Raw genomic sequence first — 27,932 nt, 5'->3', positions numbered from 1 at the left:
ATATGTGTTGTGAGGTCTAACTCCCTGTTAAAGCTCTGATGACTTATTTGGGTTTTGGACAGAGTAGTGCTGTAAATGAACTACTTTTAACACCAATCACAGATACAGAGAAGATGGAAATTCATTGTATTCAACCAGGTTTTACAGCTGTACTTCTAAAAATCACGTTTAAAACGTTCTCATTAACTTAGGAAAGTTATGAAGCTGATAAAACAATGTTCAATATTCCTATTCCTTACTGTGTAATGTGCACAAGTACAACATTATCCTATAATTTGCACTTTGGTGTGCAATATTTTATCATTGTTCAGTGCAGAACCGGCTGCTGGTGTAGGCAGTATATAGACAAATGTTGCGACAGCGGTAAAGCAGCATACACCTTATGCTTACTACTTTTGTTTCCATCTGCTCAAAACAAACAAGCAACTTTAATGTCACTTTTACTTACAATAGGCCTTTATTCATCTTATGTAGAGCATGTAGAATCATTTTTCAGTTAAATATTGGCAGTCATCAGCAGCAGGTTTATGTGACTAACATCTGCACTCTCCAGTTGTATTAAGCATCATTTTACACATGGATCGCACAGCAGGTACTTTAATAAATAAAATCTTCCTAAACAACGGTATCTGAAAGTAACTGACATTATGTCCTTTATTGAACCCATCACCGAACTACATGAAGAGAGGACTCAGATCATCATGAACTGCCTCATAATAACAAACTAAACTATTCCAGCAGGAATTCAAAAGTTACACCTCTTAAACTGAATTCTGAGGAACAATGCGCATATTAATAGAGGTTATCATGATATCTTTTTAATACCCAATCTTCTTGGGAAACCACATACAACCAAACACTTACTGTATTTCAACTATTTCCTGATTTTCCATTGTCTCTTAAGTTTATATTGAACAAAATAAAATAAACTTGGGGAAACTGTCCTCTACAATAACTAACTATAACTAAAATATCCAGAAAAGGAACTAGTAAACACTTTCATCTCTTAGAATAATACATCTTCAGACAGCATTTGCAAAAATATATATATTTTTTTAAGGTGGATAAAATCTATTCATATTGAGCCAGGCATCAATGAAGACATAAAAGTAAAAGTGTTAAGAGAGAAGGCCATCTCTGAGCTTGTTAAATATAGGGATGTTTGCCTTATGCTTGATGCCATAGCAATCTGAAGGCAGATAAACTACAGCCCGTCATTAAAGAAAATGACCGGGTTTGTGAATTTAGGAAACCATGATGATGAGACAAAAGCCACAGAAGCCCTGACTTGAAGGGGGACTGGAGTCACCTGTGTCCGACTACCTCACACACACTCTGACAACAGAAGCACAGGGCCAACTTGTGAAACTAATTCTTCTAAATAAACTTAAGTTAATAGTTAATTTACTAACAAACAGAATGAATAATGTTTACTACAAAACAATTATTCGAAAAAAATAATGAGCAGATTAATCGCTGATGAAATCATGGTTAATTGCAGCCCTAGTAAGGTTAGCAATCTGACAGACTGTAGGAGCTATCTCACTCCAGAGGATGGCAGTAGTGCAACACTCAGACCGCTAAAGAGGCAATGCAGAAGCTGCCTTTACAGCTAAAGAAGAAGAAGAGGAACCTTTGTTGCTGTGTTGTGTGTTCCTACCCGGACGCGGATTGCAGACACACCGTTGCTATTGGATGCAAGGGCAGCTTCTCCGCAGTAGCAGCATGCTAACAGCAGCTAAACTGTCAGAGAAAAGAGAAGAGACGATATAAAACGTCACAGTTTATATTCTGACGTGATCCCACTCTGACGTAGTGACGTCACAACGGCGGTAAACTTAAGCTATGCGTTTATCTCAGGAGCTAACAGCAGGATGAGCTGTAACGTTAAGCCTTTAAACTAAGCGGCTAACAACCGTTAGCTCCTCTATGTGTGTGTGTGTGTGTGTGTGTGAGAGCGGAGTCTCCGGTAGTTTAACGGAAAAACCGACAGTTTAACGATGTGGTGAATGTACGGGAACCGACAGGGACACGAGGATGACCCAGCTGGTACCGATGTGAGTCTGTTTGCGTTTATACAGTAGCACTGAGTTTAACCAGCTCACCTGAAGGTCTCACCAGCTTCGCTTCACTTCAATATCAGACATTCATCCTCTAGACTAAATAACAATAAGGACAGATATATTACTTGTTTATACATAATATAATACGTTATTTATTACACACTACAACACCATACTGTACAATATATTTGATATTCTGTTTGTTATACTGCTGTACTATATTATATACTAGAGTAAATTAGTATTACTACATTGCACCTTATACATCTTATACACATCATTTAGTCCCCCATAGTCTTTGTGTACATATTACTCCAATTTTGTATTTTTTTTTCTTTTCTTTCATGCTTAAAAGGCCTTCATGTTTATATGGTGTCAATTACAAAAAAACAAGTTTCAAATATACAGTACCAGTCAAAAGTTTGGGGAAAGCGTGTCCAAATTTTTGACTGGTACTATAAGTACTGCATTAAAAATGTTACTGAATTAAAAGTAGGCTATGTGAGTATAATCAGGAACATTGTGGATCCAGTTTAAACTCACAGCTCACCGACCTGGTTTTGTTCCCTCAGGTTCTGCTGAAGGATCAGATGAGCAGCTGGACTCTTCAGGTGTTTGAACATGACTGAGAAAGACTTTGGCCTTAGCCGGTACAAACCGGGACAGGCCATCCTGCTTCTGGACGTTTCTCTTCTCCCCATGCTGGTTTATGGAGCGCTGACACCTCCAACATGTCTGACTGTGATGCTGTAGAGGGGCAGACTGCTGCAGATGAACCTCCTGGTCCCGGTCGTCCCCCCCTGGCAGAGAAGGCTCTGTCGGAGGCCTTTGCTCGGCTGAGGTACCGGGACACGTCCCTGCTGATCTGGCAGCAGCAGCAGCAGGACCTGCAGGCAGCCCCTCCCTCCACCTACCTGAACCGCAGCCAGTCGGCTTGGTACAGCAGCTTCGGAAACCAGGCCGTGCTGGTCCGGGACAAGAAGGGCCTGGAGGACACAGAAGGGCGGTCCAGGATCTGCAGCGTCATGTAGACTGGAACCAGAAACCTGAACAGACTGGTTTGATTTAAAAACCGAGACTTATAAACTGAGACTCACATCGAACTCCATGTATTTTTGAGTGGATTTAAACCTGATTTTAAAGGCTGGTGCTGCTCCATTTGATCCATTAGTGACCCTTAAAGATGAAGCCACGTCTGCTTGTTTTATGTGACGTTTGTGAACTCAAAGTGGATTTTCCCTCAAATGTTTTCTGAAACCGTTTCATTTTCCCATTAAGCTTATTATCTTGCGATGTCTTGGAGTGTCGGAAACAACTGGCATTGTGGGAAATGTAGGCACTATAAAGAGATCTAGACTCAAATAGTGTGTGACGTAAACAGCAGTGTTACAGTTTGACTACATATTCTGGTTTTAACTGCGACAAATGTTTTTATTCTTGTGGATATGGTTTTACATGCTGCATCCAAGACCCACTCGTACACAGGTATTTTGTATTTGTAAATAGGGTTTTTCCTCCTCCATTCTCAAAAAAAAATCCCATCCACACAAGCACTGTATTAAAAAATCTTCAACCAAATGAAATCAAGAGCATGCCAAACCAACAGGCAGCGATATAACCCTAAAGCCATTAACGGACGGCTACCTGGCTGAAATGGTGCATCGATCGTTCCGTAGCGCATTCGGACCATGGATGTATTATAAAAACTTGGATGCAACATTGATGACGGAGCCCCGTTCATTCCTATGAGAGTTACTCCGTTTCTAAGCTTCCAGGTTTACGCCGGCTACACACTGGCTGCGTCGTGTGAGCGTGGCGTTTCTGTTGCGTGTCAGCTGCATGGCTGCTGAGTGGATTTTTCTATGTCTTTTCACAACAGAAACGTGTCTGACGCACGTTTTTTTTTTTTAAATTACATTCATATCTGCATTTATGTCAAAACCTAGAGACTTTCAAACATCAACATGTCATTTATTAATATGTATTCATGTCAAAATGACATATAAACATCTTTTCCTATTCTATTTTGCCTGGAAACGTTTCCAACACGCTTGAGTGTCGCGTGAAAAATAGGCGTCGGTCCTATTTCTAGCATGCACACGTTTTCGGCTCGAGCCGCGCCTGAGACGTGCGTGTCACACAGGCAGTGTGTAAGCTCTAACCTGTTAACTAAATAAAAACAGACACCACGCAGCTGACACGCTCACGCCACGCAGCCAGTGTGTAGTCGGCCTTACTTCCGTCATATATGTGACCACTGACTATGCGCAGCATTGTTTGTCTCGCTTTCCCAGCCCGCGGGTTTACTTTGAGGTGACGTCACAGGTTTTTAATTCGCTTTCCTCAGAGGTTTTTCAAACATAAAAAGTCCACGAATTAAAAAAATTTGAATAGAAAGAGTCATAACCGACCTTGTTTGCAGTTGGAGGTGTCCTGGCAGCAGTTTTACACACGTATCTTTTACAATGGTGGTCAATGATTAAAATCCTTTCTGGCTTGCAGAGGGATTTTTTTTCAGTGTAATACTGCCAGTGGCCACTGGACAAAATAAGCTGCATGTCCGGGCCTGATTGTTCCTCAATATAGTGAAAGAGTAACTGTGCATTAATGTATAACACATAAAAAAGTGTGTTGTTAGCAGATAGAACCAGCACTATTTTGGACACATCCGCCATTGCACGAAATCTCGCCTCATTCTCTAAAGGAAATAACAGCGCACACTCTGACGTTACAAGACAAAAACTCTGAAAACAGTTTCTGAACATCTTCACTCTGAAAGGAGTTTTACAAAAGATCCGTTTTCAGTTAACTGAAACAGTTTGTGCAGACGAAAGATCAAAATGCAGAGAAAAAGATGTTTTTAAAATACCTACTTTTGAAGTAGGCCTTAGTCTAAAGGTCCAGACACACTGACCAGACGGCCGACCCTCGGCAGAAAAGGCAGTTGGACTGATCAGTGATCCTGAGTTGGTAAAAAAAAATGCCTCGGAACACACCAAAGCGACGAGATGTAATACGTCTCCATAACAGCAGGCGGCGCTAATCTGTATTGTCACCCCAAAAATGAAAACCGGCAGCTGATTGGACGAACGCGTCACGTGGGTCTGGTTTCTCTGGAAATTCAAAGACAGACTGTCATGGCGGCTCGTTAAGAATACGATCTCATATTGTACTAAAATAGTTCACCGAAACGGGTTTCTGAAAACATTTTAAGAGAGAAATAGGCCGTGCAGTTACTGAATCTGTCTTCATTTCAGATCAACAAAGGTCAGTTTAAAAGATTTTCTTCAGATTTTGAGAGACTCTAGTCACGCTCATTCTGCTCCCCGTTTCCGGGTTAGCACTCCACCAATGATGGTTCATTTGAGTCAGACTGCCGGCAGTGCCCGCCCCGCCGATTATACATGTCAAATCAGCCAAAATGAAGGCCGACGGCCCCTCGGACGGACGACGGCACGGAACACAACAGCAACTGGGACACAGTGGGCTGGTGGCCAGTGGCAGCGCTGGTTCTAACCTGTGAAACAGCAGCAACAGGAGGTCAGTGTCAGTGAACATTTCAGCTGTAGCTTGGACGTCTGATTACATTTAAAACGAATAAAATCATCTCTAATCAAAAGAAGTGTAGTTTGTTAGTAATTAAGTTCAAGACGTAAGCGTAATTTTACACCATAAAGAAATGTCAAAGGATGTCTCAATTCTTAAAATGCAGCTCGAGGAGAGAGGAGGCTTGCCGAAGGGGCTATGAGCTAGGATGCACAGGTGTATCATTTGCGGAAATCTATTTGGCACCTGTGACGTATAATAGAGGCGTGACACAGCTGGAATATACAAACCATCAGCTGCGCTACATGTCATATTCAATTGACGTTGCCTTAAAATGACAGCTCCAAAGCAAGATGTCTCATTTAGTCAGAGGCCTGTTTCCTGGCATGGTCTCCTCACGTCTTACAAGGGGGGGGAGCTACTACCCCTTTTCCACTGGACAAAAAAACCCCACCAACGTCTGGGTTTTATCTGCAGTGGGAAAGATTACAATCAGCATTCATTCCCGGAACAAATGACTCTGCAGTAGTCACAGCAGCTCCAGCTCCAATCGGCAGTGATGGAAACATGACATCCGGGTGGACACTAATTTTTGCCCCTTTTCGGGTGCAACCACCTTCGTTAACTTCTGTCATGGCCAAAAATTCCGTCCGCCTCCGCCCAAGCAGTGCTCGGACATGGTCCCAAACTGGTCGACACAGAGTTTGAAAGAGACACAATAAGTAACAAAAATAAAAAAGAAGTAAACATTGTAACATTGTCACTGGCCTCCATGCTTCCTACTGTTTACTAACCCTGTTTTCCGGCACATTCCTGATGTCGAACATGACACACAAAAAACAGAAAGTCGTACTCATTTACTGGCAATGAGAAAATATTATCTTCTATTTAATGGATTTACCCACGTTAAAAAAAAAACTTGCATATACACACTTATTTCGGTGGAAATGGGGTATACGATACATGTAAGAGACGTGAGGAAAACAAAGATGGAAAATAAGGTAATGTTATGAATCCCTTGTCTATTCTTCGCCTACTCCGCTAACATCGCAGGTGGGAAGAACTAGGGGGCGAGAAACGGAATTGAGGATGTACACACTAAGAAATGAGAAGAGGAAATTGTAAACATTGTACGTGCTAAACATTAGCGTGTTAGCATTTAGCTCAAAGCACTGCTGTGTCTCATTACAGCCTCACAGAGCGGCAGACATGACTGTAGACTGACAGAAACGTTCAGTTTGTTTTTATGACAATGTGGGGACTCGCCTCCCACCAGGGGACAATCATTGGGGCCCCATTAGGTAATCCACAAAATTTTAGGGTTAAGACGACATGTCTCCAGAGAGAAATATCTTTGGTGTGTGTAAATGAGAGTCGAGTCAGCGGCTCAGTTTATGTGTTTATTTATGAAAACAAAGGAACTCAGAAAATAAGGATCCCATATCAGTAATTACATCAAATAATTCACTTGTTGGTTTTCGTCAGTTCGTCCTCTCCCTCTCTCTTTGTGTCTCTACTCTATCGAGTGGAGATCGATCTAAATCCCAGACAGCTACTATACAGCTACTATACAGTGCTCAAACATACGGAAGAAAGAACGTACGGCCGGAGTGCATGCAAATACATAAAATCACTTTTTTCCTTTTTCTTATTAAAATACAAAAATTAACTATTAGCATCAAAGCTCGACCATCAACTAAAAACAGAGGAGGGTTACTGTGGCAACGAGCTGTCTCACTGTCTGTCTGTCTGTCTGTCACAAAGGGAGATGTGTGCATTTATCATTACTTATTGGTCTGTAAAATGTCCAAAATAAAACCAGATGCCTGTTTTTAGTTTCCTCAACATGCTTTTTTCAGTCCGACATCAAAAAGCACAAACGACTAAACCATCTCTTCAAAAACTAGATTTGTTTGTCCGACTAACATATTCAGTTTGAGATGAAACGGAGAAAATCAGAAAGATCTTTGAAGCTAAAGTTTGAAAATGAAACCAATCCATCAGAATTGTCAGATTAATGCCTATCTAAACAAGTAATCAATCAGTTGTTACAACTTCAAGTTCTCTGTCCGGTTGTGAAGCTGCTGAACTTGAACAGATTGTTAACCAATAATCAACAAGTATTCAATATATGTAACTACGAAATCAATACAAATCAGAAGCTTTTAGTTTACAGACAAGTGAGGCTCGACTAATCAGAGGAGGCAGAACACAGTCCGAGACACAAAAAAAAGAGGCTCATTACTCAACACAGGCTGCACCTCAAGGTCTGAAAAAAAAAAAAAAAAACCTACATATCCAGACTTAAAGACTCAAGGGCCTGACAGGTGTGGACGTACGAAGTCCTGGTTTGTATCCATGACAAGTCAGGTTTGAGGTTCCCAGCACATCACTGCTAATTCATGTGTATGCCAAGGTCAAAAGTCTAATACGAGAACAAACATCAACAGGAGGCATTTGTTTTTAACCAACAGCAAGAAACCAACAGACTAGAGACAGACAGGCAGACATACAGATGAGCTGTGTGTTTGAGAGAAGAAGTCAAATGATTTAATCTGATTGGTTCAACCTGATTGATCTGATCAGCAGCACTGCAGCGAAACCAGATTGACACATAAACACGGTGGTTAAAGACAAAAAAACCAAAAGTGACGAACCCCCCCACACCCGTCTATGTTGAGTTCAAAACATGGTGGAAAATTGTAAATTCTAACTTTCTGCCACAAGAAACTTTCCTGTGAAGTTTCAGGTGTCCAGCATCACAGCCTTTAACCGACCAATCACAGCAGAGCACGGAGTTTGGTCTTGTGTTGAAGTTTGTTTTACCGTATTTTCGAGTTTCCCCTTTAATTCAACCTGACCCCCTGGAGACCGAAAATCCTCCAGTAACAGAAAGCACTGCCACAATGGCCCAGATATCAGGGGTCAGAGGTCAAGGCCCAGAACAACCAGCCTGACATCTACCAGAGTGCTGACAGGCGTCGGCTGCATCCCAAACTTAAGGAAGCTTCCTGCGGCTCAACTCCAACAAACCAAGGTAATTAAGAAGTTGTGGTGTCACCACAGACACAATGTGGCTTCTTCACAAAAACACATTTCTTTTTACTGACGGGGCTGCTGCAGCCAATCAGATCAACTTCATTTAAAAAAATTAAAACGTATGATAAAACAATTAGTTTGTAAACTGGTTTACAGTAAATAAAATGTTGATACTTATAATTCCCAAAGTTAAATCAAATCATTAAATCATCACCTATAGATTAAAACCTTTACTTAACATTGAGAAATAAAATATTTTTTATTGTCTGATCAGAGAATGTGATATCTGCCTTCATGAGAGTTTGTCTTTATTTTGGACATTTAAAGCAGTAAATAATCATAAAAATAACCAATAATAAATAAGCTGTTTTTCTCTCAATTTGTAAAAGACATTGTATTTATTTTACACTCTTGCAACTTCTTTTTGGGAAACCTATTTTTCCAAGCAGATTTTTTTTTCTTATACTAATTTTGTTGAAGTTTGAAAATCGCTAAAATAATAAACGTTAAAAAAAGTTTTAAACTCAGATGTAAAACTCACGTCTGATCAGGACTCTTCCTTACATTTGGTGAAGTCCAAGTCTAACAGGAAGTATCCGTGGGGTGGGGGCTGTTACAGTATGAGTGGTTTTCTTTTGGCAGGGGGGGTTGAAGAGGACAGCGGTACAAAGACATTTTTTTTATATAGAGAACCTTATAAGACACAAACAAGTTCAGCACACAACCTGAAAAATCAAAAAACAGAAAAATAAAGGAAATGTAGTGTTAAAAAAAAGTTTGTCTTGCTCTGTGCTGACAGAGCCGGCGCTGGCTGGGGGGTGTCTGGGTCCGAGCCTGGTGACCCCCCCACTGTTGACCCCAGGAACAGACAGTAGGTTGTGGGTTTGGGTTGCAGGATCAGCAGAGGACAGGTTTTTGGTCTCAGAGGGTTTTTACTTTCAAGTAAAAGAAGAGTTTGGAACCTGGATCCTGTAGCAAACTTTTTTTTCCTTTCTTTAATCAGAGCACAGATTAGCTTCACAACTGATCATTATACAAATTATCCATCGGATTTTCAATTGATTTCCTTCCTTTTAAATTAAAAAAATTTAATCCAAGATTTTCAATAATAATAATTAAAAAAAAAATAAAATAAAAAAAAAGCAAGTCCTGCAGAGACTTGAAAGTTGTTGCAGAGAAAAATCCATCCCAGTCACATTTTATTGTTAAAGCTAAAGTTAAAGAGAGCTGATGCAGTTGAGACCATTTCTGTAAACGTTTGGTGCGTTAAAGAACTGAATCTCTGTGTTTTGGACTGCTTGGAAAAACAAGACATCTGAAGACGTCACCTGAGACTGAGAAACTACGACGGATGTTTGTCACAATTTTCCGATATTTCTAAAACTAAATGAAAGATCAAGAACATAACTAATAAAGACAACAATTGTTAGGTGCAGCACCAGTTTAAACCAGATTTACATCACATTAAAGAATAACAAAATGCCTCATTTTAGCTTGACCATCACATATTCAATAGATACAAAGCCTCTGCAGTTAGCGGACAACTAACGACAGCACAAGTTTAAACCATCTTCTTCTGTCACAGATTTAGTAAGTGGAGCTGTCTACAGCAGCAACATAACACACCTCTGACCAAATTACTGTCTCATCTCTTACCACACCTCCATACTAGAGACGCATATATGACACCAGCTCTGAGGTCAGTTTGACATCCAGACTCGACTCGTGTGTACTCCAGACAGTATGTGACTCGTGTGTTGAGCAGGAAGAATTGATTTCTGTTTTGTATGTGTCTATGGGACCAGACCAAAGACACATCAGAGGTAACGCCATCATTTTAAAGACATCTTTTGGTCTTTAAAAGAATAACTGGGTTTTCACTGGAAAAAGAAAAAAAAACCTGCCGTTACAGTGAACAATGCAGACTAAGACCAGAATGATACATTGACCATACGGACAGTTTAATCTGGTGGATTTAAAGTTCAGATACTCTTTAAAGAAAAGTAATAAACACACTGAGTGGATCTAAAAGTGGATTATTTAAGAGCTTTTCTCTGCAGCAAGTTTCAAGCCCATTAAAGTTGATTTGTGGACGTGATAAAAGCAAAGAGTTGATGTTTGAACATAATTGATCAGGACTGGATCATCTCCAATCTGAAGTTAAACAGTTTCACTGGTTACAGATTTACTGCAGATGTGAACTACACTCTAATGTAAGAACTTGATTGGCTCCCATGTGTCCCATGATGCTCCGAACTTTGTCCCACAGGCGTTTCCACCTTGTAGACCAAAGGTAGCTCTTCAAGTTCAACTTCCATTCAATCAATATTCAAAACCTTAATCGGAGTAAAACCCACTGAGATCACCTCCTCCTCCTCCATGATGCTCTATAGATGCTTCTGGAATGTTTTCAGAGGTCAGGGGTCACAGCCGGCCGTCCAAGGAGAAGAAGAAAGCCTCCACGGCAACGATGCTTGAATGTTGTGTGAGAGAAGATCAATATGACTCTCAGACAGACAGCCCGTCTCTCCACCATGTCTCCCTGCCTTCTTCTTCTCTCGCTGGGAAGTTGTTTCTTTCTTCTTCCCTTCTGTCGGCATTCCTCCAGGAAAAAAAAACGACACTAGGAGCTAAAAAACAGGGCAGCCTATTTACATACAGTCTCCAAGTCTGGGCGTGGGTGTGGGCGCGCGTGTGTGTGTGTGTGTGTGTGTGTGTGTGTGTGTGTGTTGTAAGTTCAGAGTGTGTATCTCTGTCTTTTGTTTGTGTTTGTTCAGGATGGAAGTTTACATGGACCTCAGTGTGCGTTAATGTATATATGCATGTGTTAACTTTATAGATTGAGCTGTGTGTGTGTGTATAAACCTCTGTGTGTGTGATCAGTGTGTGTGTTCAGTAACGTGTGTGTGTACTGTGTGTATGTGTACGTGTACTGTGTGTATGTGTGTGTTCAGTCTGTGTCGGAGGAAGAGGAGGTTCCTGTTGAGGAGCTGTCATCAGAGGAGGAAGAGGAGCTGCCACTCAAACGACTAGCCCCGCCTCCTGAGGCCCCACCTCCAGCTGCCTTCTCTGGAGAGAGAGAGAGAGACACAGGTAGGGAGAGAGACAGACAGGTTGATAAACAGATACATGTCATGAAATTTGACCTGCCAACTATTAGAAACGCTGTGGCAGAAATGTGCAACCCTGTAGTGCTGAGACAATACCCGAGTAGGCCATATTAGAGCCCTGCACAGGCTTTAAATCTCTGCCCTAGGCCGGCCCTGTCCCAAGACGCTCAGTTCCGAAAAATAGTTCAGTTTTGTTTTTAATGGCAAAGTGGATATATATGTTAAGATGTCTCGCCACTCCAAAAACGAAACCTAGCATTCGGCACATTTTTTTTTGCAAACCCAAACAAAGGCGCTGATTGGCTGATTCTTGCCATCCCGAACATTAATGACCAAGTCCTTCATCACACAAATGGTGAGTCAAAGTTTCCCTCACATACATAAGCACACACCCGTCTATTTCAACAGCATCGCGCGCACACACACACACACACACACACACACACAGCAGCAGCTTTGTTGACTTGACAACACAGCTTTAGTCAACCGATTTGTACCGTTAGAATCGGGCCGTCGGCCGGTTCTTGGTCCATTTCAATCGATCCAGGGGTCCGTATATCAGGCTAGTTGTACTGGTGATAATACAACCAGATACCAATTCGTATCGGTGAATCTTTACACCCCTACCAAGTAGTGTCAAGGATATAAACTTTTAATTACGGGTAGATGCCATACCCGTGTGGAGCAGAGTATATATCCGAGTAATATCCCAGCAGCGCCAGGATTATACTCAGGGAGAGCCGAGGCAATACCCGAGTGTGACAAACATCATGTCAGAGTGTCACAAAGGTCAAGTACGATTGCAACAAAGGCCAAATTTGAGCATGACAGAAGACCATTGTGTAATAGTAGTCTATAAATACTAATTTCACAATCCGTTGGTATGATATACAGACAATAGTAGTATATTAGTACTCTATACTTACGCAGTAGCTTCCTCTGCTTCTTCTGAAGGCAGGATTTGACGTAGCGCTCCAGCTCTCGAAGTGTGGAGGGTTTGAGGGTTTCAAAGTCGATTTCGATCTCGTCGGGGTTGGAGTCCCTCAGCGACGGCTCTCTGGACTGGATGATGTGGACGACACGGCCCAGCTTCTCCCCCGGCAGCCGGTTTATATCCAGACTCAGCTGGCGCTTCTCGTCATAAGACATCGGCAGCGATGATTCCTCACCGTCATCTCCATTAGCCGAGCCACCGCCCGACGCCTTACTGCCTTTCTTAGGTTGCCTGGAAACACACACACAGAGAGTCACTCTGATTGGTCAAACTCTAAATTTAAAATTCCCAACTAAGAATATGAACATTTTGTTTTCACATGTTTACCTTTGATTCCAAGAAAAGGGGAACTAATTGATTTAATCGTACCTCGTGGCGGTTACCGTGCTGTTGGCTTTCCTGGCTGGCGCTTTCTTTTGATTGGCTGGTTTGGGCTGCTGAGCAGCAGCCTTGGGCTTCTTTTCTTCCTCCATCTTGCCTTTGTTCCCTTTGTCTTTCTCCTTCTCTTTCTTCTTCTCCTTGTCTTTCTTCTCTTTCTTCTTCTTTGGCTTGCTGACTGGAGCCTGGGACAGGACGGCCAGCTGCTCGTGCACCGCCTTCAACTGGTGGAATATACTAACTATGAATACCTTTAACATCTAATCAATATTTAGTAACGCCTTCAGCTGGTAAATTATTCTAGAAATTGATATAAAATCACATGAATATCTAGGATCAGTAATTTTATATCAAAAATAACAATTGAATATAAAATTAAAACAGAATTTCTCAACTTTCATTAAATCTACAATGATATTAAAAAAGAAGAAAACCAGGATGTTCTTGACCTGTGATTGGTCGGCAGCACCAACCTGCTCCTGTAGCTCAGCCAATCGCGTGGCTCGCTCCTCCTCTGAGTCGGACGATTCGTCGGAGGAGGAGTTGTTGCTGCTGTCAGAGGAGGCGGTGCTTTTACTGACCAATGGTGTTGTAGATGGGACCGATGCTTCCAGGCCCTCATCTGGGATCTTAGCAAAACGCATCTCGAACACATCCTGAGAGAGAGAGAGAGAGAGATTCATGTTAAATGACTACCAACCAATGAGGTTAATGTTCTGGAAGGTTCTATAAAGTTCTGGAGGTTTTGCATACCTGCAGCTTGCGGGCCATGGCCACCACCTCATGGTCTGGAGGGTTGTACTTGTAACAGTTGGAGAACATTAACCTGACATCAGTCGCAAAACTTTGAGGATCACTGTACTCTGCTTTATCCATCTTTTTCTGTTGGGGTGGAGAGAGGGGAGAAATATTAAAAATGAAGAATAAAAGAGTCAAGGTTGGCAGCTCTGTGAAGGTTACAGAATCATCTCTACACAAATATGTGCACCATCTCCTGTGCAGTGGTATGAATGCTGTGGTAACACACCAAAGAATGCACCAACAAAAGGTAACAAAGGTGGCAAGCAAGCAAACATGGATGTAAACAATGTAGAATTAAAAATATTTTAAGAAAGGAAATGCACTTAACAAGTTGGATATATACACAATATATAGTTTTTTATTGTTTTATTTTAGCAGTATACTGAAATAGGGTGTTGTGATGTCATGGAAGTGTGTTTTGTATGTGATGATGTCATGTGAGCATTACCCGGACGGTACTGAGGTCCATGGGGTGTTTGATGATGTCATGGTAGTCGTGCAGCTCCAGGGCCTCGGCGTCCACTGGCTTGTAGAAGGGCCAGGCGTAGGCGGCGTGTTTCTTAGAGAGCATCTCCTTCAGGATGGCGTCGCAGTGTTTCATCTGCTCACCCAGCTTACCGCCCTTACTCCTCCCGGCTCCCCCTCCGCCGCCTCCCACCTCACCCCCCGGCACCTCCTCAACTGTCTCCCTGCGGGCCTTGGCGGGTCGGGCAGCTGCCTCGCGGCGGGACAAGCCTAGTTTGGCCGGTTTGGTGTCCTGAGCGGATGGAGAGTCTGCACGGCCGGCAGAGATGGCCGATGTGGTGGGAGTGGTGGTGTCGGCTTTCCTCTTCACACCTTTCTTCTGTTTGAGACACACAGATATGACGACAAGCAGGGAGAGAGAGAGAGAGAGAGAGAGAGACACACAGGTAGAGACACGTAGAAAGAAACAGGTTAAAGAGAGATAGATAGAGGGACAGACACAAAGGTTCACAGGTGGAGACAGGCAGGTAGAGAGAAAGAGACAGGGAGAGAGAGACAGGGAGACACACAGGTACAGAAAAGGGTAGCAAGACAGGTAGAAAAAGAGACAGAGGATGATAGGTACACAGAGACAGACAGAGGGAGACAGAGATACAGGTAGACGGACAGAAAAGTTATCTTTTATATTTTAGGTCACACATCGGTTACCTTTACGACGGGCTGTGCAGACGGCATCATGGTTGCCGGGGGCTGTGGGGCAGAGACAGGGGGTGTGGTCTGGACAGGTGTGGGCGTGGTTGAGATGACAGGTGTCTGAGAGGGGGAGGGAGAGGGGTAGGAGGGGGGTGGGGAGGCTGAGGACTCTGCCTGCTGGCTCACTGAGAGAGAGACAGAGAGAAAAGTATTGTTAGTACTGGAATTAGGTACCACACAGTAATATATAAAACACACTTTTTTTAAATTCTACATTGAGATTTCACTAAAGCTTCAGTCTCACCACCTGCACTCAACTACAATTCAATCCAATATACAGCGCTCTACTGCAGTAATACTATAGAACTGTACCTGTAGTAGCAGCAGTATAATGGCGCTTACCCACTGCTAGTACCAGCTCGGCTCGGCTCAACCGCGGTGCCTCCATTACAAATTTAGTAACTTTATAGATTTTGTACCGCCTCATGCATGAGGCGAGTGTGGCTGGTCGTCATAGCGACGCCGCAGGAAACTGCCGTGACCTAACGCGACATACACACAGAACGTCGAAGGTGTGTTGTTTTTGATTCTCGGCATGTGGCTGTTTGCCAGAAGACAAATTTTGTTTAAAAAAAACTTTAAATAAACGGCGGGTTTGTTCAGGACACCCCTGTCTGTCGCTAGTAATGATGAAGTAGTGATTAGTGACAATTCTCTCTGACCAATCAGTAGTCTGCAGGTTTTCACGTCACCTTTTGGTATCGCCTCAGCTCGCTTGGAACCTCGACGGAGGTGGTACTAAAAAAAGTACCTGTTAGTACCAGGTACTTTTTTTCCATAATGGACTGGAATGAAAACAAAAAAGGCGAGTAGAGTCGAGGCGAGTCGAGCAGGTACCGTGTAGTGGAAAGACGCCATTAGTTTAGACAGACATTACAAAATCAAGGACTTTTAATAACTATATCATCATTTTTTTTCTCCATTTTCAAGCTCTTCCTTGATTATACAGTCATAAATGACGGCGTTATATTTGTGCCACATTCCTGAGCGAGCAATGCTAGATTTGGAGACACAAAATCAATCAGAGAATTGAAAAAAAGGTAAATTGAATGAAACCTAAACGCATATTAAAACAACAAAATTTTGTTTAGCTGCAGACATATACATGCACACACGTACACAACCAAACTGACTAAATATCAACTGACAAACAACGCAGAGGGCTCAAAACTCCACAACGAGTGCTTCTCAAGCTGCCATGGCGACACACAGGGCAGGACATTCTCCCCCACAGTCACTTCACAGTGATTATTTGTTGTAGTTCTGTCAACAATGCTTTAGTTCTAAGAGTGCTTGTAAAATGCGGAGCTCTCTTTTTTGTAATTTAATAGGATGTTAAAAGTAGTAGTGAGTACTGTACTGCAAGCCCATGATGTGTTAGCTCAGGGTCTCCAGCAGAGGGCAGACATGTTATAAACAGTCGTGAACAAATTAGGACACCCATGCTAAAGTTGACTAAAAAGAGGAATAAAAAAATAAATCATCTTTAGGAAATTGATCTTAATGCCTTAATTAAAAAAATGAGGAAAAATCCAACCTTTAAGGACACCAATTTTCTTTGTGAATGAAGAATGTATCCTAAATAAATAAATGTTCTTCCTTAAAATACAAAATGTTATTTCAGTTAGCCTAATAGCTGGTTTGATTTGCATTGAGAGATTTGAGATTTTATGGAAAGTACCCCATGCCAATCTCTAGGTATGGTGAAGGGCATGTGATGATGTGGGGGGGGGGGGGGGCTATTTTAATTCCAAAGGCCAAGGGAACTTTATCAGGATGCATAGTATCCTGGATCCATGACATAACTGCCTCTATGGGAATTTAACATAGGGGTGTACTTACTTATGCCCCCTGTATTTTAAGGAAGAACATTTATTTATTCATTCACAAAGAAAATTGGTGTCCTTAAAGATTGGATTTTTCCTCATTTTTTTAATTAAGGCATTAAGATCAATTTCCAAAAGATGATTTATTTTTTTATTCGTCTTTTTAGTCAACTTTAGCATGGGTGTCCTAATTTTTTCACATGACTGTAGATCCAGCTGCTGAACCTCTGGATCTGATGATGTTTCTGCCTCTCAGTCAAAGGTGTAGGTTTGGTTTCAACATTGATAGGGGGGGGACACATAACTGGGGGGTCTGGGGTTCATCCCTCATTAAATATTGTCTGTCAAACTCTTCATTTCCTGCATTCTGGTGAATTTTGATGCAACAATTTATGTTGCAAATGTCTTTATTTATGTAAAGGAAATGATTATTCTTCTTCATTGTTCAAAACTTTCTTCACATTTAAAACATCACTTGTGTTTCAGGATGTGTTATTTTTTCGGAATCATCTCCATCTCAACAGCTAATCTGTTAGAGAATGAGACCTTGTTAAAGCCAGAAGCTCCAAAGTTTAAATCTACATAAATGTATCTTTATTCTTCACGTCCTGCCTCCACGAGCCAGTTGTTCAGACAAAGACAAAGTGCATAGACAACGCGACACCAACTGGTTTTCGCTCATCAAAATGAGGAAGAAAGGAGAAGGAGAGTGCAGCGGAGCGTGAGACAGTGCTGCATAATAACTTCAAAAAAGCGGAGTGATTTCTGATTCTGAGCAATTTACATCAATTATAATGACTTGATAAACAAAACTTTGGTCCAAATATAAGACAGCATTATGTGGTTTATTTGAATGTCATGGACTTTTTAGGTACCTTCTTAAAAAGGGGCTATTTTAAAAGGTATTCCAGTACTTGATTTTTTTTCCTCTCTAAAAATTCAAGTACTTCAAGCACCATGTGCGAACCCCGAGCACTACAGTAGTACTGTATTATATACCTGCAGTAGTAGCCGTATTAGTACTGCAGTATAGGGCTTTGACTTTTGCCCCAAAATCATATTCAAAGTTAGTTTGTTTATTAATATTCAAATGTATTCGAATATTTTGACCATTAAATGCCTTCAGTAAGACCTATATTGGTAAAAGTTGTATATGTTCTGTCCACCAGAGGGCAGTGTATCAGTCAATGTCAAAAGGCAGGCAATTACGTTTTCAGGAAAAAAAACACATTGCCGCAACTGTTTATTTTTATTTTTATGAAAAGTCAGACCCTGGATTAAACACAAACAGTATGCTTTTGACAGGAATTTTGGAGCTTTCACCGTAGCCTACGTAAGTGGTCTGATGTTCATACTTGTGCGCTGGTGTGTGCATCGAGCCGGTGTGTGTGTGTGTGTGTGTGTGCGTGTGTTATGAGAGAGTGACGGTGATTACCGGTAGCTTCAGAGCGAGTAGCGACTCTAGAGTCATAGTGAGAGAAACAAATCGTCTCCCCTGTGTTTTCTGACCAAGGTGGGAAATCTGTAGCAGGAGAAGTTAACCCTCTCCATGATTTTACGTTGTTTATGGAGAAGGAGAACCAGGAAATGAGTCGGGGGAAATGTGCTACCAAGCCGCGGCCGAGCGACGTGCGTCGCCGCGACGTGTAGTTACATTTTGAAATGCGTGAAAAGGCCTCGGAATCTGAATTGAAAACAAGGTTTACAAGCAAACACATTTACAAAAAAGAATGCCCATAACAGGTTTCGAAATTCGAATATTAAGGGCTGCCCAATATTCGTTCGAATATCATTCTTTTTTTTAAATATTTGAATTCTATTCGAATAACGAAGTTCAGAGTCAAAGCCCTACTGCAGTATTACCTGTAGTAGCAGCAGCGGGTTTGCTCTTGCTCTTGCCTTTGGGAGCTGGAGGCAGGAGAGCGACTTCTTCCTGAGGCATCTGAGCGACTTTCTGCAGGAATATTTTCTCTAGAGCCTGAGCCATGAGGACGATGTCATCTGTAGGCTGAAACACACAAACACAAATAACTCTTCAGCAACATCTAGTGGCAGCCATGGAACCCTGCCTTCTTCCTTTCGTCACCACCTGAACTGATCACAGAGATCACACCTGAGGCTGCAGGTATCGGTAAAACGCTACTGATTTCACCTTTTAAGCAGAAAACGAAATACTGCAGTAACGTGTGTACCTTGTTGTAGATATAACAGTTGGTGAACATGGTGTTGAAGTCCTGCATGGCCTCACTGGCACTCCAGTAATAATTGTTCTCCAGACGTTTCTTGATGGTTCCCATGTCCATCGGGTTCTTGATCACCTTGTGGTAGTCCTAGAAATATGGATGATGTTAGCTTAGCATAACGACTGGAAACAAAGAAACAGCTAGCCTGGCTCTGTATCCCCTTTGCCAGACCCTCCTCCAACACACGCTGAAGGAGGATCTTGCTACTCCACACAGCATTCATGGATGGGAGGAAAACGCATTCTGGTTTATTGGCATTTCTTTAAACCAATCAGAATCGTCATGGGCGGCACTAAACTCCGCACACAGGCGCTGCAAAATAGTTGTGCAAGACAAAACTCAGATTGGATAGATTCTAGCTGGCTGTCTTAATTTACCCTGCTGAGATCTGAGGAGCAGTCAACAATAGTCATCATAAATCCACCAAATTTTAAATTCCAAATAGGCCTGGGCTCTAATTCTAACGCCTCGGGATCCCCCAGTCGGAGCTGGTTAATGTGGCTCGGGAAAGGGAAGTTTGGGGTTCCCTGCTGGAGCTGCTACCCCCGCGACCCGACCCCGGATAAGCGGACGAAGATGGATGGATGGACTAGGGCTGGGCGATATGGAGAAAATCAAATCTCAATCAAATCCCAAGGGGAGACTGGGACTACTTGATAACAGTCGTAAGGTGTGGGCAGTGACTTACTGCCAGGCAGAGTTTGATGGCATCGACAGGTTGGTAGAAGGGCCATGCAAACTGATGTTTCCACAGAGTCTTCACCACGACATTCTGCATGTACTGCAGCTGGTTGGTCTTTCTGATGGACAAACACACAGAGCACAACATAATGTTCACCTCCTGCTTTCAACACTGTGGAGGGAGTGGTGTCAAATCTACTTTTTCATTTGTTTGTACAGCTTGTTTGGCTGATGTTGGACATTGGTTGACAGAATAAAGCAGAAATCAAACAGCGTTCACAACAGCCATGTATCAAAAACCTTTGCCATCATCATATCATATTTATCTTGATCTAATTATGCTGATGTTCATTGTTTCCCCTAGACAGTAAGTAAATATTCAAAAATATATAATTTGACTAAAAAGCTAAGTGTACAGAGATTTATAGTGATCACATTTAGATAAAAACCTGTAGGTCCGTTAACATTGGCCAAAAATGACGTTCAAATAGGAGTGGGAGATATGGACAAAAAAATATCGATATTTTTGGCAATTTTGACGATAACGATAATTAGACGATATCCTTTCAAATTGTGTTTTTAAATGTCCGAGTTACTTGATCACTGATGATAATAATGGGCACAATGTTGAATGAAAACAGTTATTTATTTTCTTTAAAATGTAAGTATTCAAGTAAAAACTATTCAAAGACATACAAAATACTAACTGAACTAGTGTAGGAACATTGAACTCTGAGTAAACATTCAGTTGTACACCTCTGCTGTAATGTAAATTGTGCAGCATACAAGCAAGATGAAATCATAATAAACAAAGGGCTCTGTTCTGTAACATATTGCACACAACCATGTCCTTATTGGAAGCAGTCCTGGAGATGGGATAGGGCAGTGTCAGGCCAGGTTTTGATAGTCCTTCTGACCGGGATGTATGCTGGGATCAGGAGTAGTTAGATGTGATCTGACTGGCCCAGTTGAGGGAGAGGCGTAGTTCTGTATGCTTTCTTGATGTTAGAGTATGCCACATGGTCTAGTGTGTTCTTCCCTCTAGTAGCACAATCTACATGCTGGAAAAAGCTGGGGAGTACAGACTTTAAGGATGCCTTGTTAAAGTCCCCTGTTACAATATCCCCTCCGGGTGATCACGCTGCAGTTTGTTCACTATGGTTAGCAGTGAGCCAAACTTGTGCTAACGTTAGCGTTGTACGTTTAATGCATATTAGACTCTCTGCTCATGTTTACTGTGTTATTACTGATCCACATCACTATCTAGATTACATCTTGCACTAACTGTATATTGACTTCACTACTACTCAGCATTCATATAGACTATTTATATATACTGCGTTATAACTGATCACTGGATCCACATCACTATCTTGACCACAATTTAATTTGCACTAACTGTACTCTGACTCTTTACCACATCTAAGCAATGTTATAGATTGTCTTTTCATGTGTATTATGTTATCACCATACCACTTTAGCATATCCATCGACTTACTTACACCTCACTTTGCGCCGGCTTTGAACTGCCTACCTGTACATTTTTAGCCTACTGTATTCCGTTTTCTTGCACTATATTGAATGTGAAACTGTATGTTGTCTTGTACGTTTATTCTTTTCTTGGCCAGGTCGCCATTGCAAATGAGAACCTGTTCTCAACGGCCTACCTGGTTAAATAAAGGTTAAATTAAAAATAAATAAAAATGTTTTTATATATATATATATATATATATATATATATATATATATATATATATATATATATATATATATATATATATATATATATGGTAAACACTGGTAATGACAAACTCACAAAATAAAGGTCAAAACAACAAGTATTGTAAGGGGAGTCCTTTTCAGCAGCCAACTCTCTAATCTCAGATGCTGTCTTTGAACACACCAACTGCATCACCACGTGACAACATCACAACTCTGACCAATAAACTACGATGGAGATGAATCTAAGAATGATGGCAGATTGAGAAGTGTGATTACTGAAGGAGTCTCAGCGTTTCTTACCTGCCAGGTTTGGTGGGATTGGTGACCTCAGGTGGGGCCGGGTTGGTAAGGGTAGGGGGGCTGGGGGGCGCAGCCTCGGGGGCGTCCGACATGGTGGACGGCGGTGACGCAGCAATGCACTGTGGGACGGCAGTGTCTGACCTGAAGGTGAAAAAAACAATTCCCTCTGTGGTGTGAGGGTGTGTGTGGTGTGAGGGTGTGTGTGGGCACACAGGTGTGTTAGTGTGTGTTCAGTTCAGGTGTTGTTGGTGTCGATTTTTCAGCTCGATGTTTCCCCCGTGGAGACAAACTCCCATCGCACAACCTGAGACAGAGAGAGAGACACATTGTTAGCTCTCTCTTCTGTTGATGACAATCAGAAAATTGATATTTAAAATAAATAAAATATTTCTGCTTTCAAACGAAACTGAAGAGGTTCAGTACATACAGCGAAGTATTAGTATTTTAATATTTCATTTTTCATTATTATACATAACCCAAAACATCCAGAATAGTCAATGAAATAAGCAATAGTAATCCCAAATTATTCATTTATGCATCAACATTATAATAAGTTATTCTCTGAAGGAGCATTGTTTGGTGTGTGTGTGTGTGTGTGTGTGTGTGTGCGTGCGTGTGTAGAGGCGGGATGCGGGCCTAGGTGTGGCGCTGTCACAGGTACTGAAATCGATATACAGACAGATGGAAAAACATGTCACGGCTTGCCTCACGTCTTCCTGGCACCTGAGCCGTCGTTTCAAGCACTAAAACTAAAAATGATTTGACCATGTGAGTGCTAGCACCTACTATTGGATGTCAAAAAAGTCAAGCGTCTGAAAGAATTCCAAAATTTGCAATGATGAAAAAAAAACCCAGATATACCAAAGGAAACGGGCATATTACAAATCAACGAGTTTGGCAAATCACCTGACACACAGTAAGTAACAGCTTACCCTTGATAAAATATGCTTGCTAGGCCTTTTAAATTATATATATATATATATATATTTTTTTTTTTTCTATGCATAAAGTCGCACAGAGGCTGGCTAACCTGCCCCAGACTGACTGACAGACAGCAGTTAACTAGACCTAAGTATGTATCGGTGTGCCGGTCAGCCGACTAACACACGCCAAGACGGGATGACCCAATATTACTTTAGAAATGGGGTAATAACAATATAAATAAGGGTGGCACTGAACTCTCCCCTTTAGTAAAAAAAGATATCCAACTTTGTAGTTTGTATTAAATGATTTCAGATAATATTGCAAACTTTGGACATGGTTTTGTTTATGTGGGTGTAATCAAATAATCACTGACCGATAATAATAATTATAATAATAATCTCCTCCTGTGTAAACATCCTGGTTTTTACAAACATCACAGACTGAGGATCACCAGATCATGTCAATCTTCATCAAACTTGAAATATTGTTTAAATATGTTAGGTCTGTACCGAATAGCTCGAAGCTTCATAATCCTGACATTCAAATTCTAAATCAACACTCGAATGCTGCGCAGCTTTGTTTTTGCATGTCTATTCATTCTCTTTAAAGCCGTTATTTCTGCACGGTTGCAGATAAAGATTAGGCTGCACTGACATTATTATTATACTATTAGTATTATATTATTATTAGTATTATACTAATTGTAGAATTAGATTTTAGTGGGGGCTGCATAGGATTGTTTCAGATTTGTGTAAACCAAACATTTCCAATAACTCAAAATCTATTTAAAAATGCTTTGCTTCAATCCATATTTGTTGTGTTTAGCCTTTAAAAAACAATGTTTTCAAAAAACTGTTTAATGTGATGTCTGTTTTTCATTTAACTGAATCTCTTTGGGTTTGTCGGACACAACAAGACGTCACCTAGCACATCTGTCACAGTTTTCTGAAACTTTAACGTACTATTTTATTACTTAACTTTCCAAAAAAATTATGAACACATTAATTGTTAAGAGTAGGACAAAAACTTCAATCTTCAACTTTGTGCTTCTCTCTGTAACCTCACAGTTGATACAGTTTGTGCACAAATATTATTGAGAAGTCCGCAAAATGTAATTATCAATTCATCTTTAGATTGTTTCCTCAATATATAGATGAATCGTTTAGACATTCAAATTATCAACTCAAAAATATTCAATTTGCTATAGTCAAAGAGAACAGTAAATCTCTCCATATGAGAAGCTGAAAACGGAATTTTTTGTCCTTTTGCTTAAAAAGTACCATTGATCGATCACAAAAATTGCTGATGTTTAACTTGCAACTAATAAATCGGACAAAATATTTTGTTTACAGTATATTTACAACCACACACTGGAATCATTTGCAAACATAATTTCACAAAGTCAAAGCCCTTTAAAAAGGCCATAAATTAGAAAACCAGACAAAACATGTTTCTGTCTTAAACTAACTCTAAATAATCAAATTATTGGTCAATCTGAAGATTTTCTCAACTCATCAGTTCATAAACAGTTCAGTGAGTCTATGAAAAAAAAAAAAAATCAGATCACAATTTCTAAAAGCCCCAGTGACATCCTCAAAACATCCTTTTTTTGTCAGTCCAAAACGCAATCATTTCACATTACCATCATTTATGAGAAAGATGAGCAGTAAATCATCATATTTGAGAAGCCGGAACAGCACATTTCAATGATTATAAAAAATAAGTGATCAACTGGCCGATTTATCACCTGATCCTTTCAGCTACACTCTGAAATTTCTTTCAACAACTAAAAATCTTTTATACACATTACCGTCGTCTGACTTTAGAGCTGTGTGTGAAAACAAATCCCCCTCTGGGACAATAAACACTAGGTAACAAGGTAAACATTCATCCCAAGTTTCTCCAGCAGAGTTTGTGACATGTGTACAAAGTACTTAATATAACTTTTATAACTACAGACTTCAGTATACGATATATAGCGTCAAAATTATATAAAAACGTCTATCATTTAAAAAAAAATGTATACCGTTTCTATTGTGATGTCAATAAACCAGCGGTCGAACTTTACATTCTGACCCTTAGTGTTCATTTTGCATTTAAATCCTAATAATAAAATGAGAAAATACTCAGTACTTTTCATTTGCCAAGTATTCACGCGAGGATATAAAAAATAGGCTTTACCAGGTGGCTATTTCATATAGACTAATTATTTATCAAATTACCAGAAAACATGCTATATCGTGATATATATCGTTAAGAGATATAAAAATTACCTATATCGGGAAAATAGATTTTGACCACATCGCCCAGCCCTATTTGCAACATAAAAGTGATGAACACATTATTGCATCAGTAATTATAATCCAATAAAATAAGATATATTACACTACATAATGAGCACTTTTACTTTTGGTACTTTAAGTATATTTTGATAATACTTTTGTACTATTACTTAAGGAAGATGTTGAATGCAGGACTTGTAACTGACAAGTATTTTGTAACTCTACAACACTGTTTTTTCTACTTTTACTGCAATACATGATGTGAGTAAGTCTTCCACCTTTGTAAATCACCAACAACAGTCGTGCATGAATACCTGCAGCAGTGTTTAACACTGAAAACACACAGCTCAGTTCAGCGTTTACTTGCAGCTCTGCTACAGTAGCAGATAACCTTTAACGTTACCTGCCGGTCACATCGTCTCTAAACAGTCCGCTCACAGTGAAGTCCTGCACGGATCAACAGATGTTATAGTCCGGCGGCTGCTCGCTCTGCCTGCATGCTGCTGCGGTTCAACGGCTAACGAGCGAGCTAACTGCTAACAGACACCGCTGCGACCAACAAACTCAACAAATCCCGTCAACAGCGACACCATCCACAGCCACACACCCTCCCCCGGTTATTTACTGCTGAAGTACACATAAAACCCCGCGCTAACTGCTCCACCTGCTCAGGTGTGGATGTTTTGCAGGATAACGAAACATCCCATTTATCTTGCTTTAAAAAGATGGCGGGCAAGCCAAGGCAAAATATGAGCTAGGTGGCTAGCTAATTGAGCTAGGCTACTTACCAAAGACGTAAATGTCGTTAATATTAAATAATAGCGGCCGTGTTGATATGTGAGCGTGTGTTGAAGGGGGTATCTTGACTTTTGTTTGTTATAAGACGCACACCGAGCAGATGAATGCGCTCACAGATCCAATCTTTGCAGATGTTACCGCTCGGTGTTTGGCTAGCTAATAAGCCGTTAGCCTGTTAGCTTGAGCTTTGTCTGAAGGCGCCGAGCGGCCAGCCAGGCTCCGAAACACACAGACACATTCCGCACACCCTCCGCTCAGTTTAACCGCTAACCCCCCGGTACCGGTCAGAGAGGCGTGTTTACTTTGTGTCTCGTTCCTCCGGTGAGTCCAGCGACGGGCTCCGGTCAGTTTTCTTGAAGATTTTTTATTTAGCGAAGTAGCATAATAGATGAGTTATCAGCTGTCTACCGTCTGCGCAGGCGCAGTGGAGAGCAGCATCATGGATGTTGTTGTGGTCGGATTGGCTGGCCGGGTGGCAGAGGTGTTGTGATTGGCTGCGGGGTATTTACGGGGCTATGATTTGTTGCTGGGGAATGTGAAGTGCTGTGATTGGCCGTTGAGTTAGTTGAATTGCAGTGACTGGCTGGCGTTATGACTGGGCTGCTGTGATTGGCTGGGAAGGTTTACCTGGTTCAATAGGGCGACGTCACCCAGCATGCAGAGAACCTGAGGCCCGGTCTGCGTTGCAAAGATTTACTGATCAATTTACTTAATAAATAACTGATCTTTATATCGATCCATCAGACTGTGTTCAGTCATATGAACCAACAGTGACGAACTGGGGGATTCAAACAAGAACATTTTGTGACATAAACACACATTTATTTGGATACTTTCAGTATTTATAGATGTGTGTCATTTGTTTCTTATTTTTAATTAAACTTTATAAAATATTTATGAGTGAAAAGGTTTATCCTGTGGTTTCATGCAAACAGCTGAAAATGTGCCAAAAGAACCAATATGACTGAAACTAAAAGATTTTTTTTTGTACTTAAAAAAAAAAAAATGTTAAAAAGATCTTCAAACTGTTTTGTGGTTAAACAGAGACATGGACACATAAAATAAAGGTGATATTTATTTGAACCCATCAGCTTCCTAACAGCAAATAATAATACAAAATGTAGGCCTATTACCACTGTTTAATGAAAAAATATAATAGGCTATTAAGTAATTTAAGTATTTAACAACTATGATGCTTCTTCATCCCTGTGTCGAGCAATTCAAATTCAAGTACTTGGAGTACATTTCTGTTGAAAATGTGTATATTGTGTAGAAATACCTGTATGCAAAATATATAGACGTACAAAACTAACATTTCTGCTACTGTAGCCTACATATTAGCACTTATATTTCCGTGTATGAAAATATCAACCCAGTATCGCCTAAGTGTGTAATACGCCCGCTGGTCCATTGGGTTTGGCCAAGGGGGTAGGCGAGCATCCGCAAAGCGTACCTTATGGAGCCATTTTGATGCTAATAAGCCATCACCTGCCGTTAGCATTCCATTGACTGCCATTCATTTTTGACGCGACTTACTGTTGCATAGTAGAGGAATTACCGTATAATCTGGAGAAGCTCGCTGGCAGTTTCGACTTACATTAGGTGTTTAAGTTTAATTACTAATGTTAACTAGCATTTTAGTTAGCAATAATTAGCCTGTGCCTATGTTATCTCCTTACATATATCTACGCTCTCGGTCTCTGCAAGATTCGGAATGATTGAGATTTCTCTTGGCACAGCTACCAGAAGACTTACAACTTTCAGACAGGTTGCTCACGTCACATCTACGTCTTCAAGCTCAGTTTGAGGCTGCGCAGTAATGCCAGAGCCGGTCTACGGAGAGCCATTTCACTCCCTATTTAGTCCCATTGTACCAAATTTGGTTGCAGTTCCACCAGAGTTCCACTAGGGGTGATCGCAGGCGAGTGCAAAATGAATGGGACTCTATGGAGCCAGATGGCGAAATTTGTCTCTTTCGCCTGATTGCCGTTGACAAATCTCAGATTT

The 27,932-nt window shown here is 41.0% G+C and overlaps 2 protein-coding genes across 5 annotated transcripts; one reads left to right on the top strand and one right to left on the bottom strand.

The window, feature by feature from the left end:
* The first annotated feature begins 1,676 nt into the window (after positions 1–1,676).
* brd3os (BRD3 opposite strand) lies at positions 1,677–3,952 on the top strand. The gene is made up of 2 exons (XM_078250139.1): positions 1,677–2,057; positions 2,636–3,952. Exon 2 carries the CDS (start codon positions 2,795–2,797, stop codon positions 3,092–3,094), a length of 300 nt encoding a protein of 99 aa, XP_078106265.1. The 5' UTR covers positions 1,677–2,057; positions 2,636–2,794; the 3' UTR covers positions 3,095–3,952.
* Positions 3,953–6,996: 3,044 nt separating this feature from the next.
* On the bottom strand, positions 6,997–26,342 carry LOC144517888 (bromodomain-containing protein 3-like). Of its 4 annotated transcripts, none has more exons than XM_078250124.1 (12): positions 26,228–26,342; positions 21,922–22,225; positions 19,907–20,018; positions 19,168–19,305; positions 18,839–18,983; positions 15,105–15,274; positions 14,380–14,775; positions 13,884–14,012; positions 13,580–13,786; positions 13,122–13,354; positions 12,685–12,983; positions 6,997–11,717 (listed from the first exon to the last, which is right to left on the bottom strand). In XM_078250124.1, the coding sequence occupies exons 2-12, from the start codon at positions 22,011–22,013 to the stop codon at positions 11,599–11,601; spliced, it is 2,040 nt and encodes a 679-aa protein (XP_078106250.1). In that variant the 5' UTR covers positions 22,014–22,225; positions 26,228–26,342; the 3' UTR covers positions 6,997–11,598. The 4 variants fall into 4 exon arrangements, with proteins under 4 accessions (XP_078106250.1, XP_078106253.1, XP_078106252.1 ...); XM_078250127.1 differs by having other exon boundaries at positions 13,604–13,786; XM_078250126.1 differs by having other exon boundaries at positions 14,380–14,772.
* Positions 26,343–27,932: the final 1,590 nt, after the last annotated feature.

Source organism: Sander vitreus, chromosome 5, assembly GCF_031162955.1.
Source record: "Sander vitreus isolate 19-12246 chromosome 5, sanVit1, whole genome shotgun sequence".
Taxonomy (NCBI): domain Eukaryota; kingdom Metazoa; phylum Chordata; class Actinopteri; order Perciformes; family Percidae; genus Sander; species Sander vitreus.
Note: the sequence above shows the minus strand (reverse complement) of the source record. Positions and strands in the feature narration are given on the sequence as shown.